Raw genomic sequence first — 21,434 nt, 5'->3', positions numbered from 1 at the left:
TAGGTGTTGTTTTAACAAAAACCACGATTTCTTGCAGGAATGAAGACTTGTTCTCAAGCCTAGGCAGGAGATGTAGAGGAGGGAGAGGCGGCACACCCCCTAATGTCCAAGGGCGGAAAAAATGGAGAAGTACCAGAGTGGGACAGACTTAAAGGGTAAAAAGGCTCCCTATAATATTATAATATATATCGTTAATGTATAATGCTTGTTCAGAGGGCCTTCCCCAGGATAACCCATTGCATAGTAGCATAAAGTACGGTAACCTACCAGATATACCAAAAATACACCTGGGTCAGCCTATCAAAAGTGTAAAAGGATAATGAAAAAATCGTCCCAACCTTCTGCTTGAAAGTAGGCCTGGGAACATAAACAAAAATAGAAAGAAAAAACATTATCTTTTTGGCTACTTATGGAAGGATAAAATCATCCTGATGCTTCAGAATGAAGTGTCTTAAAAGTGTTGAAAAATACCGGCGTTAAATTGATAGGGTGAGCGCAAATTGTCCTCCGGGGAAGAGACCCAAACCGCAAGAAAAAGCAATGGCATCCGCGCCTAGAGGCACATATACCTGATATCCTACAGGGCAGCCAGCCCTGAAAAGAATGGCACTGAGAGGCATCGAACTGAGGTCTATAAAGCGCCCCAGGCATGGCGTGTTCACGTCGGAGCGCATCACGCCACCACATCCAGCCATCAGTGGTATAGCTGGCGTGCCACCACCACGCATGCGCCAAGGGGCGCGGCAGGTTGGGACCGCTCAGGCGCACAGGGAAGAACGGGTCCAGAGAGGGCCCGTCCCAACCACGGCGCGGAAATCCAGCCCCAAGGGAGGGCAGAGGACACCGCAGCCACCCGACCTCACATCAGGCCCAATTAAGAACAGCCCCCACCCCCCAGAAACAGCAAGGAGCAAATGCAGGTCTGATCCCTAGAGGTCAGGAGGGACAACAGCAGCAAGGTGCACATAAGTAGTAACACATAGAACACATGGTGATATTGTAGTAGACGGTACTACAGCATAACATACGAAATATTACATAAGATAAATAAAATAAAGTAAACCGGTCATAGACTACAGCATGATGGGAATTGCAGCAATAGCAAAAAAGAGGACATCAAAGGTATTGAAGTAATTTTACCAAAAGAGTCAAGGCATTAAAACAGTGATACAGGGAAAAAATTGAAAGCGCAGGGGAAAAAAATGCAATGAAAAGCCATAATGGTGTCCCCAGAAACTCATCCATGTAACTGAAGCCCATATAGCCATAGAATAGATGATAGTAGGGATCACTATATAGAACCCCTGGTGATATATAAATGCCATGTACATTCGGTTTAATTGCATATGGGCCAGAGACAGACACAACATCCATTATTGTTATTCCCGGTTCCAACAAAAGCAGACAGCCTAAGTAGGAAAGCATGTCCACACTAGCATGCTATACAGAAGGACCTGTACTCTGTGTTAAAGCAGTGGACTCTCTGTAGAAGTCCAACACAATCAGGTATGAATGCATTGAAGAACATGACAGTACTGGTTGTATATGCAAGCGCATTGCGTTAAATTATCTGTATTCTAAATAAGCTCCTGTATTTATCCTTCTTTTGTTAACAAGGTTTATGTAAGTTAATTAATACCATTGTATCCTAACTTTATTAAAGCCTTAAACTAATTCAAAGCAGTTGGTGAAACATTTTTGAGGAAGTTTATGTTGGATCTTTTATAATGCTACAAATAAAATATACCCCAAGGACAAGAATAGTTTTCAGATGTTTTCTGTAATAAATCATATCAGTTTAGACATCAATCCATGACCTTTATATGCTGGCGTTTGTGGAGCTGGCTTTCACAAAATCAATCACATTCTTCTTTAAGCTTTATTGTCTCTACTGTCCAAATTATTGAAAACAATATAAACATAGATATAATTTGACTTGTATAAAAAAAATCTACAAACATTATAGTGTAAACTCTGACAATGTATTTCTGTTATTTGCTCCTTTTTGGTCTATTAAATATGTAATTTAACAATTTAAAAATCTCTGTTCATTCATTTGGAAATCTTGTGAGCTGATAACATCTGTGCTTTCTGCCTTTGGACAGTTATCAGTTAGCATTGTTCCCAACAGGGGCGAACTGACAACTCATGTGGCCCCCGGGCAATAGGGGATCATGGGACCCCTGTGGCCTTGCCCAAACTCAAAAGAGCATATGAAAAAGGTACCAGGGGCATCTCATGGGGTCCCCTACTGACCCCGGGCCCCCGGGCAGTGCCCGAGTTTCCAAATGGTCAGTCCGCCCCTGGTTCCCAACTATCTCAGTGGACTCAGATGGAGATGTTTTGTAGTCCCAACACACCCCTGTCATAGGGTGACACCACTGCCTAGAACAGTTGTCAGCCTAAAAACAGGAATGGGTTAATGACAGGATTACTAGGTTAAAATACAGGAGAAAAAAATGTGAAAAAGAAAATGAATGCAGGCACCACATCTAAGGACACATAAGCTGTAATACTATCAATGTTTGTTCTTGGGTTTAGATATGCTTTTGCAAATATTGTATATCATTTAGGTTACTCATACACAAGAATTTCTGTTTGTTTGGTTCATAAAGAAGGAGACCCTTAAGCTGGCAATAGATGGGTCGAATGCTCTCAAACAGGATTAGCCAGCTGAGCCTGGTGCTTGTGGGGTGTCATTGTATGCATTTCTTCTGTTCTATTCATTGCACTGTGTAATTATTTATTTATTACAGGTACTTATATAGCGCCATCAATTTATGCAGCACTTTACTTGTGTGTGTGTATATATATATATATATATACATATGTATATACATTGACATCAGTCCCTAACCCTCAAGAAGTGTACAATCTAAGGTCCCTAACTCACATTCATACATACTAGGGTCAATTTAGACAGGAACCAATTAACCTACCACTGTGTCTTTGGAGTGTAGGAGGACACCAGAGCTTGCAGAGGAAAACCATGCAGGTACAGGGAGAACATGCAAACTCCAGGCAGGTGGTGCTTTGGTTGGGATTTGAATCAACAACCTGTAAAAAACTACAAAAACTGTAGCTGCTGACTTTTAAAAAACAGCCACTCACCTGTCCCACGATCCTGTGGTGTTCTCCCTGCAGCCTGTTTCACCAGCCGTCTGGTGTTCCAGGCGCGGGATTCTTCAGTGTGGGCACCCGGCTGTGACAGCTTGTGGCTTCACAGCTGGGTGCCTACTGCGCATGTGCGAGTAGGAGAACAACTTCCGCTTCTGATTGCCTAGGAAACCGCAGCAGAAGTGTTAGCGGGTACCTGTCAATTTCGGGTACGCGCTCCTCAAAGGTGCCAATCCTTAATGGGGAGCGGGGGACCAGACTTTAAGGAGGAACTTCCCCTTTTGGATGGAGCTCCGCTTTAAGGTCAGGAGACTGTGACGACCAATCCAGAACCTTTACCTTATTCTGCTGTAACTACTGGAAGGTCAACTTGTCCTTGTGGTTACGGTCATTGTCATGTTAGGAAGTCCAGGAGCATCCCATGCACAGATTTCGTGCCAAAGAATGCAAATTGTCAGCCAGTATTTTCCAATAACATGCTGCATTCATCTTGCCATCAATTTTCACAAGATTCCCCAAGCCGTTAGAGCTCACAAAACATCAGTGAGCCACCACCATGCTTCACAGTGGGGATGGTATTCCTGTCACTCCAAACATAGTGCTTATAGTTGTGACCATAAAGCTTTATTTTGGTCTCGTCACTCTAGATTCCAGTGTGCTGGAATCTCTGAGGCATGTAAAGGTGTTGTTGTGCATATTGTAACTGGGCTTTTTGGTGGCATTGGCACTGTGAAGGCTTCTTTCTGACAACTAGACCATGAAGCTAATTTTTGTTCAAGTCTCTTCGTATTATGCTCCTTGAAACAACCACACCATCTTTTCCCAGAGCAGCCTATATTTCTCCTGAGGTTACCTGTGCATTTTTCTTTGTAAGCTGAACAATTCTTCTGGCAGTTGTGGCTGCAATCTTTCTTGGTCTACCTGACATTGGCTTGGTATCAAGTGAACCCCAAGTGTTCCACTCATTAAGTGATTGAACAGTACTGACTGGCATATTCAAGGCTTTTGGATAACTTTTTTATATCTTTTGTCATCTTTATAATGTTCCATTATCTTGTTCTGCAGGTCTTTTGACAGTCATTTTCTGCTTCCCATGGCTCAGTATCTAGCCTGCTCAATGCATCCACATGAGAGCTAACAAACTCATTGACTATTTATACACAGACACTAATTGCAATTTAAAAAGCCACAGATGTGGGAAATTAACTTATAATTGCCATTTTAACCCTTGTTTGTCACCTTGTGTGTCTGTACCAAGGCCGGACATTTCAGGGTATGTAAACTTTTGTATGGGACCATTTGGGTGATTTCTGTTATCATTATGCCAAAATAAATGTCAAAAGTGATACTAAACCCATAGCCCATGCAGTTATTTTAGTAAGCCTGGGTTCAAATAAATGCGGTGCAGTATATCACATGTGATTCGCACAGGAACCACACCGCATTCCTTTGCAAATCACATGCGATTTGTGTGCGGTGCGATTGGAGCCATACATTTTGTATGGCTCTAATCACACCGCACATACACCAAAAAGGTGCAGGACCCTTTTTTTGGTCCACACTAGAATCGGATTGCATGGATGTTCACATCTATGTGATCTGATTCTGCACATTGCACGAGTTTTGAGGACCGCTTTCGGGGTGTTGTTAACTTAACATACACAACCACAGCGATTTGCATTAATGGGGTGCGATTCTGATGTGGTGTGGAATTCGCACAGAAAACGCTGCAAATTCCGCACTGCATCAGTGTGAACCAGGGCTAAATTTAAACTGCTAAACACCTTTTCTCATCAGCAGTTAGAGCAGTCTTGTGACTTCTATCAGTGTCTAGCAGAGCACTGGATAAAACTTGTAGGAAGAGTTTTCAGTCTCTCCTGATTGTCCTATGAGGCTGCAGGACCCCTGACCCTCTGCCTGGACAGTGCTGATTGGCCTTGTGTTGTTCACGTGCACTCTCCCAAGAAAAAAAAACAAACCTCTCTAGCAATACACACCAAACTGAGCATGTGCAGCTTGCCCCCAGGGCTCTGTTCTATCAGCAGACTGGGGATAGTAGAAGAAGGGGAGGATCAGAGATGAAAGGATCAAACAGCTTTTTTTACTATATATATATATATATATATTTATGGAAATAATAATAAAAAACAAATAATTACATAATATAAACCAAAGTGCTCAAGCCCATTTACTTCAAAATGTTATGGACTTGATAAAGTGTAGTCCTGTGATGTGATCAGTCCACCAAAACTAAATTCCCACTGTGAGATTCCACTTCACATAATTTGTACCACCTCTGTGAGAGAGCCGATTGAGGCTAGGTTCACACTAATGCAGTGCAGTACATCGCATGAGATTCACATAGCAACTGCACTGCATTCCGGTGCAAATCACATGCGATTTGTGTGCGCTGCAATTGAAGCCATACATTTTGTATGGCTCAGATCACAGCACAATAGCACCAAAAAGGTGCAGGACCCTTTTTTGGGTCCGCGCTAGAATCAGATTGCATGGGTATTCACACCCATGCAATCTGACTCTGCATATCGCACTGCATTTTGCAAACTGATTTTCGAGGTGTTGTTAACTTAACATACACACCCGCATCAGTTCGCAAAAACAGGGTGCAAGTCTGATGCAGTGCAGAATTCACACAGAAAATACTGCAAATTCCTCACTGCATCTGTGTGAACCCAGGCTGAAAGCCGATCGGCATGTCTTTTGCGGTCATGCCCCTTCTACAGAAGTCGGACAAATGTCCATCTTCCATTTTCTGTTGGACCGGCTGCCCTACACAAAGGTCGAATGTCAGTCAGTTTCTATTGAACCAGCCGATACTCGATACTCGGCCCATGTGTGCAGTGCTTAAGAGTGACATATTTACCATTGTTATTTCCCTCCCTTCCCAATTGTTCTGTATTGCAAGATAAGAACTGGGGTGATTCCTTGTGATAACACAGTAAATCTACCAATCAATGTAGGGATAGTTCTCATTCAGCCCATTGGGATGAATGTAAGAAATTCATGGATACTCCAGTGCATGCTAAACAGTACGAATAAAGAAATCTTCACTATTCTGATAGCTGCTGCACCCGGGGCTGTCATCATTTATGAATAGTGACTGCATCTGATTGGCTGCAGTTACTGATCAACTAACTTTTGTCTTCCTGACTCCTATGATCTGTGCGTGATTAGCTGCAGTGGAAGGCAAGGGAGATATAGAGGGGTTTATTTATTAAAGCTGGAGAGTCCAAAATCAGACTCCCTTCTGCATAGAAACCATCAGCTTAACCTCAGCTTGTTCAATGAAGCTTTGGCAATGAAACCTGGAAGCTGATTGGTTTCTATGCAGAAGGGAGTCTGATTTTGGACTCTCCAGCTTTAGTAAATAAACCCCAGAGGGTCTAATAGACCTCTGATCTCTCCATAAAAAGGACCTGTCACCTGCTCGTGCTATTACATAGGGGGCTCAAACAAAAAAAAAAGTTAAAATAAATTATAATCAAATAAATAAAAATGATCATTAAAGTGGAACTTTAGTCAGAAAATTAAGTCCCACTAGATCACTTCAGGTTGGCCCCTTTTGCAGTTATAGCTATGCAAAACTTTAAAAATAAGTACCTATACTGTTTAAAAGTAATATGCTGTCTCATGCTGCTCTGCACATGTATTTGGTGCCAGTCTGGGGCTGTGTAATCAATAAGATGTTCTATTGAGATTTTTATAGAATGTTTTTTCTTCCCACTGTTGGAGCATCATTTATATATACCTCTTAAGGCCTGATTTGTCCTTGATGTTGTTATGGTATCCTTAGTATTTACAGAACCCGACCAATCACCGCCGGCTCTCTCTGCGATCCTTCTATAAAAGCGTGGTGACGGATGTGCGCCCTAGAACCTTGATGATGTCACTTCTGACGCGTCAATTGGAGCTAGGGCGGATGTCACCACGCATGCGTTCACACCCACGGCCATTTTGGAAGTGGGCACACATGGATTTTTGACATTCATACAGCGCTGTTTTTTATCCTCTCACATGTAACTGCAATACTTTGGTTTTAATAAACTTTGCTAAGGTTTTTACACTATGGGAAGCTCATTTGTTCTATGTATATGCCCATTACACTTTCAACGTCGATGATCCATGTGGAGTGTGGGAACGTTACTTGATTCGTGTTTGGAGACTGTGGAGGAGGTTGGAGCGATTGCCATTTGATCATATACATGCCTTATTTGACCATTCTGTAACATGATGGTCAAATATATCTGGTAAGCCTCCCTTGAGCATTGAGTGGGGTGACACGTGTTGCACCTGAATGTGTTTGATCGCATCTGCATTGACCATCTATGATTGCATCTAAGGACATTTCACACTGAGTGGGGTGATAAAGGCTACCCCTGTATATACAAAATTATCCGAGCTATTGAAGATCCTTATCACATTCAAAGACTTTTCACTATGTTCTTTTGCACTGGGACCTAATCATTTATATTAGTGTTTTCTTTGAGTTATTTATATAGTTATTATTCACGTTGTGGGCACTGCACTTTTTTATATCTATTCAGAAAATATATGTTTGGGGGTTCTCAGTAATTTTCTAGCAAACTATGTTGATTTTTTTTGTGCAAAAATCAGAAAATGGCCCAGATAATAGTAGTGGGTAATTTGGAAATATCTTTTTTACGCCTTTTTTTGTGAAATGACCTCAAAGGCATAGTTCACATTTACAAAAAAACTGCCTATGCAGATAAAGAATGTCTGTAGAGAAAAACAAACTAATAAACTGCTATAGGTGTTGACCTTTTATGTACCTCCCAAAGCCTGATTGAAAAACTCCCAGGGATGACATCCCTCTGTCGTTTCTTGTTGCTGGGAAATTGCCAAGGTTCACTCACAACTGTTACTGTTCACATTCACCATCACAAGAGTGAGCTCAAAAATGATGAGCACAAAGTTATTGCATCAGGGGATAGAAAATGTATTTGATCAGAGAAAGATCTTGCTCCTGTGGTGGTGGAGGAGAACATTAACAACTGTGAGTGAACTTTAGCAACGTCCTTGATGTGATCTCTGGAAGTTTTCTAGTCAGGCTTCATGAAGTATGTAAATGGCCTACACCTATAGCAAGGACGTTCAACTTGTGTCAAAGCTGCACACTTTGATTTTACCTACAGACACCCCTTTTCTGCATAGGCAGTTTTTCTGGTGAACCATGTCTTTAAGGCTTGATATGTTTGGGATCTATTTACTCAATGCAACCCCATCTTTTCTATTTTATTATATTTTTTTCCTGAAAATATATGTTTAACCACTTGCCCTCCAGGGGATTTACCCCCCTTCCTGACCAGGCCATTTTTTGTATTATGGCGCTTCGTTATTTTAACTGACAATTACAAGGACATGCAACGCTGCACCCAAATGAAATGAATGTCCTTTTTTTCTGACAAATGAAGCTTTCTTTTGGTGGTATTTGATCACCTCTGCGTTTTTTATTTTTTGCACTATAAACAAAAAAAGATCGACAATTTTGAAAAAAAAAAAACAATATTTTTTACTTTTCACTATAAATCATATCCAGTAAAAAAATGTATAAAATCTAATTTTGTCATAAATTTAGGCCAAAATGTATTCTGCTATATGTCTTTGTTAAAAAAAAATCCCAATACGTGTAAATTCATTGGTTTACATGAAAGTTCTAGCGTTTACAAATGGAGATATATATACTGGAATTTTTTTATACTAATAATGGCGGCGATCAGTGACTTATAGCAGGACTGCAGGACTGCGGAGGGCATTCGGACACTGGGCGGGGGGGACTGACTAACTGTGACTGACATCCTCAGTAACACAATACAGTGATCGGTGTTAATAAAAAGCACTGACACTGTACCAATAGCACTGGGCAGGAAAGGGGTTAACATGCAGGACGATCAAAGGGTTAACTGTATGCTGTGTGTGTTTTACTGTGTGCTGTGTGTGTTTTACTGTGTGCTGTGTGTGATTTACTGTGTGCTGTGTTTTACTAGGGAGGCATGCTGTTTTGTATTGCTATGCTATGCAGAGCAATACAACACAGCATGCTGGAGCTGACAGGGGAGAGATCTGTATTGTTTTACATACAAGTCTCTCCCCGTCAGTGTTTCTTGGCGATCACCGGGTGACGGCGGGGGATCTCCGGCGGGGACCCGATGATCGACAGCTGTAGGTAAGGAATGCACACGTCCTACCCAGAAATACAAAATCACGTATATAGATGTGATTTTGCGAAGCCCTGCCGCCCAGTAGCAGTAGTTCTGCTATAGGGTGGTCGGGAAGAGGTTAATAAACAGTTGTACAAGTTATTGTGTGACATGAAAAATTGTAACTTCTTCCCTGGGACCTCTACTTTCAGAAAATATATAACGTTCGGTGGGTTTAAAGTGGATATTTATGCTACAGAGGAAGTTCCGCTTTATGTCCTCCTTCTGCCCCTCTCTTCTTCTTTTAGAATTTTTTTTTGGGGGGAGCGGGTGCCCAGTTTTCCCAGGTACCTGCTTGCACTACTGTTGGAACGGCCTAGTCAGATCCACCAGACGTTTTCCTCCAAATTGCCCCATAGTGACGCCACTGGCTGCAGGACCATTCACAAAGCACCGTACTGCTCATGCATGTGCAGTGGGAAGCTGGCTGTGAAACCGCAAGGAGTCACATCTAGCTTCCCACACTAAACATGGCGTTGCCAGGGACCCAAACACCAGTGAAGAACTGGCTCAGGTGAGGACAACGCTGGATCCCTGGGCAGGTAAGTGTCTTTTTATTAAACGTTATTAGCTACAGTTTTTGTAACTGACTTTTTTTTTTAATCTGACTGAAGTAATTTTCTAGCAAAAAAAAAAATCTGCTTAGGTGAGACTGGGTCCACACTAATGCGGTATCCACAATATGTGGACTGGGTCCACACTATGCGAATTACATACAATGTCTGTGTGGTGCGATTTGAGCCATATTGCATAGTGGGCAGCACAGTGGCTAAATGGTTAGCACTCCTGCCTGGCAGTACTAGTGTCATTGGTTTGAATCCCAACCACTGCACCACCTGCCTGTAGTTTGCATGTTCTCACTGTAACTGCATGGGTTTCCTCCAGGTACTCTGGTTTCCTCCCACACTCCAAAGACATGCTGGTAGGTTAATTGGCTCCTGTCTAAATTGGCCCTAGTATGTGTATGTATGGATGTGAGTTAGGGACCTTAGATTGTACACCCCTTGAGGGTTAGGGACTGATGTGAATGTACTATATATAAAGCGCTATGTAAATTGACAGCGCTATATAAGTACCTGGAATAAATAATAGTGCAGGACCCTTTTTTTACTCGCACGTGAATTGTATTGTATGGGTGTTCTCACCATGCGATGTGATTTCTGCCAATCACTTTGTGTTTTGCGATCTGTTTCGGGTTGTCATTAATTTAACATTGACGCCTGCACCAGATGAACGCCATACGATTGCAATGTGGTGCGGGAAATGCTCAGGATTCGCCACGTTTCGTGCACCGCGTCAGGTCTTAATGTGGGTAAAAAATGATAAAATGGTGAGGTGGTTAATGTGGAAATACATTCCTTTTTCCGACCTTATTTGTGAGAAAAGCTCCTCTGCCATGCAGGAAAACAATTTTGGAGTCGAGTCAGTGCAGAGGAAAGGGAGATAACAATTTCCATGCAGACTTGGAGTGCAGTGAGGAGACTCCTCAGGTCAGTCAGGACATGCTGACCATTGCAGTACCATAAAGAAGAGCGCGTCCAGCAGGTGGCGCCCACACTGCCCCATCGCTCATCCCATGCCTGCCAGCGGTGGTTCTATGGCGGTGACGTCAGGATGCTGTTGGCAGGGGGTGCAGGGAGAAGAAGGAGCAGAGCCTGCCCCCTCCTCTTACCTCCCATCTGAGCGCTGAGTGGGACACAGTAGGGGCAGCGCTGCCACTCCGAGGAACTTTGCTGTTGGTTTGTCCCGTCCGGGGAAGGATGCTGGTATCTGTCTGGGCGGGGAGTGGAGGAGCGCTGAGGAGAAGCCTGTAGAGGTGTGTGTGGAGTGGTGGCACGGTGTGGTCATAAGGCAGAGCTGGGAAGGTAGAAGGAGTGAGGTGAGGAGAGCTGACAAAGACTTCATTGTACGGGAGGTGGAGGAGAGGCAGCGGGCGGCTCGGGGGCTGCCAGCCCCATCCCTGTCTTCAGCACACTCCGCCGACTCTCCGGACCCAGCACGTTTGGATGGTGGGATTGGTCTCCTGAGGAGAAGATGAGATCTGACGGGATGTCTAGGAGGAAGGCTGGGGGGCTGACCTGGCTCCTACTGGCACTGCTGGCCCTGACTTCAGGTAAGGTCTCCTCTGGTCATGGGTGGGTGAGGACACTCTAGAGGGGACACCATGGTCTTCTTCTCTACCCTCCAGGATGTGGTTCTCTTGGCCCCCTTTGGTACCCCTGGCTGCAGTAGAACTATTTTGAATGTGATGGAGAAGTCCCATGTGGGTGGTGCCCTGTAAATCCTTCATATGAGGGCGTACAGGAGATCAGGGCTTGTGATGCTTGGTTGGAGCTGAGAACTTCTACAAGTCTGTCCTGGTCCCCTTCCCCTCTCTAGTGGTGGTCGTACACACTTCCCAAAAGGATCAAACTCTTTTCCGATCGATCTCTTCTGATGGGAATGATCAGATTATACTCAGCAACCCAATTGATTGATATGCCACACGCGGGGAAGTGGATTTCCATCACTAGTTGGAAGATACAACTGATTGATCGATCCCATGTCTGTTCTCACCATGCAGCCTCATAATCGGATCGGCCGAAATACGATGGAAGTCGTTACCAAAGCATCTCAGTGCTGCCGATGGATGCAAACAGCCAATATATTTCCACTGTGGTTGGTCGACTCAGTTAAATTGATTACATGTGAAGTCATGTCTACTTGATTGCCAGTTTGATCATATTGATCGATCAGATCAGGGGTATCCAAATTCTGGCCCTTTGAATGCCTTTATCCAGCCCTTGGAGGAGTATTCCTTCCACTAACACCAATGATGGGACATTATTCCTTCCAATGAAACCAAAGGTGGGGTACTATTTCTCCTACTGACTCTGGAGATGGGGAACTAAATCTCACACTGACACCAATTATAGGGTACTATATTCCTCTCTCAGACACAAGAGATGGGGAACTATTTCTCTCACTGACATCAATTATAGGGTACTAATGCTCCCACTGACACCAATTATAGGGTACTAATGCTCCCACTGACACCAATGATGGGGCACAATTCCTCCCACTGACACCAATGATGTAATCTTTTTACTCCCTTTGGCCACCAAGCCTATAGCATTGTTTACTCCCACTGATGCCAGTGCAATTTCTACTCCCACTGGCCACAGTCCGCCCCCCCTAAAGTTTGAACTTTCCCTTTGTTTAGAAAGTTTGGAGACCCCTGGTTTAGATCATAAAATCAAAGTGTGCATGGCCACCATAATGGCCTCATTCACACCTGAGCAATGTGAAACGTTTTCAGAAGTTCTTCAAGGCTCTCCACTCAGATATCCATGTTATTCTAATGTACCTGTTCACCTCTATAAGTGATGTACTATCACTCAGCGTTCACAAAACGAACCGGAGCATTTTTGAGGGCACGATCCTTTGAGTTTGGGCCCTATAGACTTCAGTGGGAACACCTGAAAAAAGTATGTAATACACAATTTTGTTCCTAACAACCATATGCTCCTTCTAATAACTAGCTTTTCATTGGCTAAAGGAGAAACGCTTGTGCCAGAAAACACGCTAAAAATCATCCAAAGTCACAGAAAACCACTCAAACTCAGGCATGGCCCCGCCCATTGAAGTCTTTAGGGGACAAAAACACGTGATCAGGCCCCAAAGAGGCTCCTGTGCTTTACTCTCTCGCACATTTCTCACTATATGTACATCACTGAGATGTGAACGGGCACAATAGAACAACATTGAAATCTGAATGCTGAGCGTGGAAGCATTTCTGGAAACACACTTCAGATTATCCAGGGGGGAATGGGGGCTTCATTCAGGCTGTGTAGTGTTTTGCTGTTGAGTCCTATAGGTGACACTGGCCCACTGGCTTCAGTGATATAACTATAATTCATATTGTTTAAAGCCCAGCTCCAGTTTAAATCTTTCTCTTTGTTTTATTTAGGCTATGGCAGGGCTTGAACTTCTATATGGCTTTACCTGCAGTCTGTGGTCCCATTAAGGAGATTTTCACTCACTCCCTATCACATTGAAAAGAGCCAGTGGGATAGGAAGTGAGGGGAAATCTCTCCAATAGAAACAGCAACAAAGAAGACATTGGGAGAGATTTACTAAAACTGGAGCACTCAGAATCTGTCGCAGCTGTGTCTGGTAGCCAATCAGCTTCTAACTTCAGCTTGTCCAATTAGGCTTTGAAAAATAAAACCGGAAGCTAATTGGTTTCTGTGCGGGGTTGCACTCAATTTTGTCCTCTCTAGTTTTAGTTAAAAAAAAACATTTTCTAGTATAGTGAAAAAGTATCATTTCTATTTTGCTGTCCATACCTTTCTCTCCCAGTGACCCCCCCAGTACCTCTTTTTTTATTTGAGTGTTACAAGGGTGTGTCAGTGGGACACAGTGAGCAGATTCTCCCAAGTTTGGGCTGGAGTTGGGCTTTAAGAGTCAAACATGACCTGAATTTTGATTGCTTGATGAGCACTAGATTGTCTGGAGTGAATCTGATCATCAATATACATTGTGGAGTGCTGGCCATTGTGCTTTCATGTACACTGCTTCTCTAGAGATGAATATGATGATGTATTGTCTCTCAATATGTACCGGTTCCCTGGAGGGTGCGATAGTGACAGGGTCATTTGAGAGATTGCATAAAGGTCATTAGTGCTGAGAAAATATTGTTAAAGATAACCCCAGAGACATCCAAGAAGGGTCGGACTATTGAAGATAGGGCTAATCTTATCAGAAAAGTCCTATCTGCCCCTTCCATTCTCCTATTGAACTGTATTACTGGCTAATGTGGATGAGTGCTGTGCAAACCAAAAAGCCCCCCTAGTGGTCTCTACTGCTGTATAAGACCACATATACAGCCCCGGCTCTGTGTAACCATTTTCTTCCCTGATGGGTCAAACTGATGTCAATCCATTGAGCAATTTCATGTATCTGATCTTTATTTGGTGTCCTCCCCCTCCACCCCTGCTGACCTGGGAATTCAAACATTTGAAAAGTGCATGGGGATTTGTGATCCGAGCTCAGGGGAATAGAAGTGATGTTGTATATTGGAGTGGACATGTTAATCAAATGCATGTTTTGAAAGGACTTTTCTTCTCCTGGTCAGGCTCTAATCCATTTAGCTCTCCCCAGGAGGTGACAGATGCTTAGATTGTGCACTTCCTGTTGCTCAGCTCCAGGCTCCTATGGCTTTTCAGCCCCTCTGCCATTTGTTGCTTTACCTGGAGGAGGGGGAAGGGGGAGAAAGGTCCTGCTGCCTCTTGTGTGATGTGGGACATTTGATCTGAGTTTTGTGGACAGCTTTCCTTTATCCTCTTTGATTTACATTGACCTCTCCTGAGAGTGCAGGTCACAATTATATTTTAAAAGCAATAAAAAGCGTTGCGGTTTCTGCAGGGTTTAAATATTACCTGCCAATTTGAGCTGCCGTGATCAGCCTACATATTTAATAGCCATGTGAGCATGCAAAGTTGAAAATACGTTTTGAAATGTTAACGCGTATAAGTCCATAGGGCTCTTCTATACAAAGGACAACCACAACACAATTGCTGTAACAAATGCATTCCAGGTGTGCATAGCATAAGTCTATAGTCTTCTGAAAGCTTCAGAGAAGTTCATCCACTGCCGGACTGATACATTTGTTTTGTTTTAAGTCACTAATAGTTAATGCTAACTAGAATGTATATAGTATAGCAGCGATTGTGATATCTTTATGAGAGAACCGATTTCTTGAGAATTTATTTTAAGGGGGTTTCACAATGATTCTATTATTTGGACATTTTGGAGTAACAAAAGGGTGGATTCTTTTGTTGAGTAAATTGGCTATAAGTCATTGTCCTAATTATCTGTCTAAAGGTCTCCACAGAAAGCCTTCCTGGTGAATCGGCCAGAATCCAAGCCATGGGTGACTATGCAAAGACCAACCAGCCCAACAAAAAATGGCTGAGCAGGGAGGTAAATTATCAGCTGAACAGTGACTGAATCTTGTCACTGTTTGATAGCGCACTCCAGCTGCAAGAGTACAATGGAGATTCTTCCATTCACACTGTTAGTGTTTGATAAGGACAGTTGTTGACTTTTTCTTCTGCTCTTGTGGGTTAATAGGCCAAAATGTGAGCCATCTATGGCTGCTCTAACCAAATATTCCTACCAAGGCCTTTACTGTGACCTCTGGTACTCTAAGATAATGACATGTATAACCCCTACAATGACACAGTGGGGTTGATCTACTAAAACTGAGGAGTGCAAAATCTGGTGCATATCAGCATAGAAACCAATCAGCATCCAGGTTTTTTTTGGTCAAATCTTAATTGAACAAACTGATTGGCTGTCATGCACAGCTACACCAGATCTTGCAGTCCCCAGTTTTAGAGTCCTGCTTATCATCATCTTTGCTTAGAAACATTTTCCAACATATAAATATGTATTATCGCTCAGAAGGGTGCCTATACACCACCTAAGTATTTCAAATCTGTCCATTCCTTGTGAAAACTAGGTTCTGTATAGTCCTTCCTAAATGAGATATTCTAAGCACTTTCAAGGTATGTGTTTCAAGCTAATTGCTCATCTACAATTTGTTCTATGTGTTCAGTTTAAGTGAAACTATTCCCTATTTTAGACTATTAAAAGTAAATGTCCTACTTAGGAAAAGACACAAGGCACTGTTATCCTTGGTTCACACCACAAGGTGATCCATGCGTGTTTCCTGCACCTCGCTCAAAACGCAGTGTGGTTGCGATCTGCAGCAGGTGTCAATGTTAAGTTAAGGACACCCCAATCACAGGTCACAATCGCAAATGTAAATGTAACATGCAATCTGGTTGCAGTGCATTTCCAGAAGTAGTGCATGCACTTCTTTTGGTGTGATGCAGTGCAATTTGAGCCCATGCAAAATGAATGGGCTGAAGTAGCACTGCACTGGATTACATGTGAATCAAACAGGAACACACTGTGTGTTCCTGTGTGGTTCATAGTGTGAGCCGTGGCTTAACCAGAACAGTTACTACTTTGCCGCACTCTGTTCTAGTTTTACTTTGTTACTGGGGCCTAACTTTCCCTGACTTTATGGCTTAGCTCCATGAGCTGGCACCCCCAAATGATTCTACTGCCCACTGAGGTAGTCTTATTGGACACTTTTAGCCATGAAATCAGGAAAAGAGAGGCCTCTGGTAAGATGGAGAAGCTAAATCAGAGGGGCACGAAAGGAGGCTTTTCCAGTTTATAACAGTAACAGCAGTCAACATGTATACTCCTATGGAGGACTTTTTTGTTGATAATGTTGTGTAGTTTTACTTTAAAGCACACATACAGCACAATACTTCAGATATGCTTAAATATTATCTATCTCGGCACGTTTCCTTCCTTCCCCATATATGGTACTTCTAGGTATGGAGGAGCATGTTGCTCACTCTGTGGCAGTGTTGGGCCAATCACAAAGCACAAGTGTAAAGACCTATGTAAAATTTGACTTGAGTGACTTGCAGCTTACACAAGACAGCTTATGGAACAGCAAGGGAACAAAGGTAAGTATGTGCTGCTGGGGTGGTGATGGAATATTGTGTGCTTGTTTCTTTGCCCTGCTCAGGTAATGCGCAAGTTCATTTTAATGCTGAACACCAGACACAGACTGGGCAGGGTAGTTCAGCATGTTGAGCTAATCAAGGCTCTATTGCTTTGCTAGGTGATGTCAGTCTAACGCGGTGAACATGCTAACAGGAGGGAGAGCACAGTGCTGCTACACTCTATTGTTCAGTCAGCAGCCTGAGGTGGACCCATCTTCACTGAAAAATAGTGTTCGTGGCAGCTGATACCTAAAGTGTTTTGTTTGGCAGGGGTATTTGCATCACAGAATGCTGGCTGAACATGATTACAACCCCGTTTTGGGTAAAGCAGATCATCTGCTTTAGTTAGTACAACTTCCATTAGATTTACCACCAACAATGAAGTTTGAGGGCCTTCATAAACAATCCTTTCAATTTATATGTCTAATGCAGGCCATAAATGGGCTGTTTATCGGCCGAATTGTCGGCCAATAAAGGAAAAATCGGTCGGCCCCGTTGCCGATGCTGCCACCAATGTCCACGAAAAACGTCCGTTTTTCATGGATTTTCCAGCATTACCGATAAAAATAAACGAGAAGATCAGCGAAAAACGGCCGACGGGCTGGCCCAACTAACAGCGTGAATATCGGCCGATTTTTCGTGCGGACGAAAATTCGGCCGATAAACGACCCGTCTATGGCCTGCATAATAGGCTGTAGCTCTGCATTGTTGTTGTAAATCTTAAAGTAAACTTATAATCAGAATACAATGTTTTTACCTTTTGTACCACTTGCCCCACCTTATTACATTGTAAGCTCTTATGAACAGGGCCCTCCTAACCCTCTTGTATTGTAATTGTACTGTCTCCCTTTGTATTGTATTGGTGCTATATAAATCCTGAATAATAATAACAATGTGTGTGGCCAGATTTAGGCAATAATACACCAAAAGACCTGGGTGTATAACATAGCCACTATGTGGCCAAACTTTAGCAGATATTTATCTACTGTATGTCTGAAAATGCACAAGTTCCCTATCAGTATTGAACCTCTAGATTTTGCAGTGGGCAGTGGAAGTAGTTTGAGAAGTACATGCACTGATTCAGCCACCCAATTGTGCACCTTCATGATGGTCACAGGTATAACAATTTTCATCTAACAAGTTGCAAACTGATGTTTTACAGACTTGCCTTTTGTTTAGGATGGAAAATTATACTGGGTATATCTGGAATTACATTATAAATATATATATATATATTTTTTTTTATAGCCCACCAGCACTGGACACTATTGGGGAGATTAAAGCCAGCCATAGACAGTTCAGCAGGGACGGGCTGAGATTCCGACGATGTATGGGCAGGCTAAATGTACCCAAGTTAGGTACAACCAGCTTGTCCAATTTTACATGTGATTATTGCTAGCATGTAACCCATGGTTGCAGGAAAGAAAAACGCTCCATCTATGGCTGGCTTTGGAGCACTTAGAATCTGGTGGAGCTTTGCATGGTAGCCAATCAGCTTCTAACTTCAGCGTCAGCTTATTCAATTAGGCTTTGACAATAAAACCTGAAAGTTGATTGGCTTCTATGCAGAGTTGCACCACATTTTGCACTCTCCAGTTTTAATAAATCTCTGTTTATATTTTCCATGCAGCAGTCTTTTTCCTTAAATGATTAACACATTATGAAGTCAGAAAAAAACCACAGAAAAAAATGTGCAGACTGTAAAATAGTGACTACGGGAAACAACGTGAAAGTCATGAATGGTGTCACAGAGCTGTCCTACTTGCTTCCTTTGATAAAGAGAATGTCCTTGGGTTTACACAGTGTGATGGGCTTTTGTGTAACCTACTTTAGGTGACCTCACTTTTAAGATATTTATTACTCAGCTTTCAGGATAAAATCACCCTAGAGATCTTTATCACTGTGTGTAGAAACACATTTCCACTTTATTTGTCAGTTCTGTTCAACTTGAGCTTTTTGCTGCTTTATATTTTTCTTTAAAAGCCACTTTACTTATCTTAAATGGATTTAATGATGACGGTCAACTTTCTCGATCCCTTGTTTTCCAAAAACATTATTACTATTTGTGTAGGACTGTGTTCAATCTGTGTTTTCATGTATATCTACTCCCTTTTTTTCATTCAAAAAGGTCTTTCATACATAATAGTTTATCTCACAATCTTATCCTTGTTTTAAACAGGTCTGGTTAGGCCGCCAAGTATTTTATTTTCTTCAGGAGGTGCAGACTGCAGCAGATTTTACCATGCATGGTAATGGCCAACTCTGGTCATATCAGTTTTTGCTGTTCAACAGGAGCAGTGAAACAAGAGTACACTAGAGTTTGGATCATATGCAGCATCCTGGACATTTATTGTCTAGGGCTGGCCATACACAGTTCAGCAGGCTGAGCGCAATAAACTGAACCGATTTCCCCATGTGCTCAATCGAAGTGGATGGGGGAATCCTCCCTGCTGCGCTATTGTGTTCTGACAGTGGGGAAACTCACATGTTGTCAGAATACGCAGATCAGCTCTGCAGCCTTTTGCCTCCAGTGCTGATCGAATGGCTTTTATCCAACAGAGCGGTTGAACAGAAGTAGATTGGTAGAGTGTCTTATGATCAACTGCTGTGGCCACACAAGGATCCATAAATGACCACCTTAGATCAAGCGTCTCCAAATTTTGGCCTATGTTCCACATTAGGCTCTCTACAAGATTTTAGCAGCAACCTTTCCTGTATTCGAGTAATGTATTTCCATGGTGTTGCCACCATAGCAACTAATGATGCTGAGCAGCCAGGACACCTGGCAGCATTCATCGCTATGGAGCGCATGGCATGGCTCACCACACCATTGAAATGCATGATCCTGATCCATGGTGGGGGCATTTAGGACCACCCCAGAATTTAGAGAAGGATCTTTTCTTCCACCCTGTTCCATGCTGCCATTGTGCAGAAATTGTAAGGTAGGACTGAGGTCTCTGATGTGCAAGGATAGGGGGGGCTCTGAAGTGAATGGGGTTTCTAATATGAAGGGGTGCTTCTGATATGAAAAGAGGGGCTCTGTTGTGATAAGGGGCTTCTGATGTGAAAGGGGGACTCTGATGTGTAAGTGGGGCTCTGATGGAGGCTTCTGATGTGAAGGTATTTCTTGGAGAGTGTTAATTTATTAATTTAATTTATATTCATTCATTCATAAATTTGATTTTTTTGACCTATGAATATTTTAAAATATGCGTTGTGGCCCTTGTATTGGAAACTGTGGAGACCCCTGATCTTAGTGAATATCTTTTGTCCTGGAAAATCAGCAGCTTCCCATACACAAGCTAGGATTTGGTTGAGGGGTTCTGAAAACTTGTCTGAGAATAATCTTCCCACATATTGCCACCTTTAAAATGTGATTGCATTCCTAATAGCTATGTTTAGTAAGTAAGTAGTTCAATTTGTCATAGCTTTTTTTTTTATATATCAAGATTCTTACTTTGGAATATTAAGACCAAATTGGTGCTGGATATCCATGTTAGCTGTAGTTATATGACAGTAAGGCTACTTTCACACTGAGGAGTTTTTGAAGCGTTTTTGCATTACAAAAGGTGCCTGAAAAGCTCAAGGAAAATGCTTCCCTATGTATGTGAATGTGTATCTATGTATGTTTTCACACGGATGCTTTGTGCTTGCGGTGCGGTGTAAAAGATCCTGCTTGCAGCATCTGTGGGGCATGTTTGGTGAGTTAAAAAAAACATCCCGAAAACACCTCTTCCCATTGAAATCAATGGAAAAACACCTGAAAAACGTCTCCGAGAAGCGTTCTTGGTGCAGTTTTTCAGTCACGTGTCCTTTAAAAAATGCTGAGAAAGTGCGGTAAAAACACCTATACGTTTTTGAGGCAGATCAGTGTGAAAGTAGCTTAAATGTGACAGCAAAAGATGGACACAGCTTGGAATATTGATCCCAGTTATTAAAAAAGATGTATGGTTAACATTTGCACATTCTCAGTATCAATCAGTCTACAGGTCATGCTCTTATCATTGACAGTAGTAGCAAACATTGAGCCTAATGGGGCCACCTTTATTCCATAGCATACTCAAGTCTGGTTGGATCCCTAGAACACTTGTATATTATTTATATATTTTATCAATGTATTTTATTTTGAAAGAAACAAGTGTGAAAGGTAAAAACTGACATAAAACCAATTAATACATCTGTTATTTAACTTGTCTTTGTGAACCGTCATTGGATAAAATGGAGGCTGCCTTTATTGACCATTCCTTCTGAAAAATGCTAGTTAGCTGTCATGCTGACCTGACCCCTGGCTCTAAGCTTGTGAATTGTACTTACATGGAACAAGCAGGGGCGGACTGACAACTCATGGGGCCCCCGGGCAATAGGGGATCATGGGGCCCATGTGTCCTTGCCGAAACTAAAAAAAGCCTATGAAAAAGGTACCAGGAGCAGCTCATGGGGCCCCTACTGACCCGGGCCCTCGGGCAGTGCCCGAGTTTCCAAATGGTCAGTCCGCCCCTGCGAACAA

At 42.6% G+C, this 21,434-nt stretch overlaps 1 protein-coding gene across 1 annotated transcript in view; it reads left to right on the top strand.

Moving 5' to 3' along the window:
- The first annotated feature begins 11,009 nt into the window (after positions 1 to 11,009).
- Positions 11,010 to 21,434, top strand: part of ROR2 (ROR family WNT receptor 2) — a 198,529-nt gene continuing 188,104 nt past the window's right edge. Inside the window, exon 1 of the mRNA XM_089677152.1 lies at positions 11,010 to 11,469. Within this exon, the coding sequence (XP_089533278.1) occupies positions 11,391 to 11,469 (79 nt within the window). The 5' untranslated portion in view covers positions 11,010 to 11,390. The remainder of the gene's footprint in view (positions 11,470 to 21,434) is intronic.

The sequence above is a fragment of the Staurois parvus genome, unplaced genomic scaffold (genome assembly GCF_062004578.1).
Source record: "Staurois parvus isolate SC_StPar_1 unplaced genomic scaffold, SC_StPar_1.0 ptg000178l, whole genome shotgun sequence".
Lineage (NCBI taxonomy): Eukaryota > Metazoa > Chordata > Amphibia > Anura > Ranidae > Staurois > Staurois parvus.
This window is presented reverse-complemented; position numbering and strand designations above follow the sequence as displayed.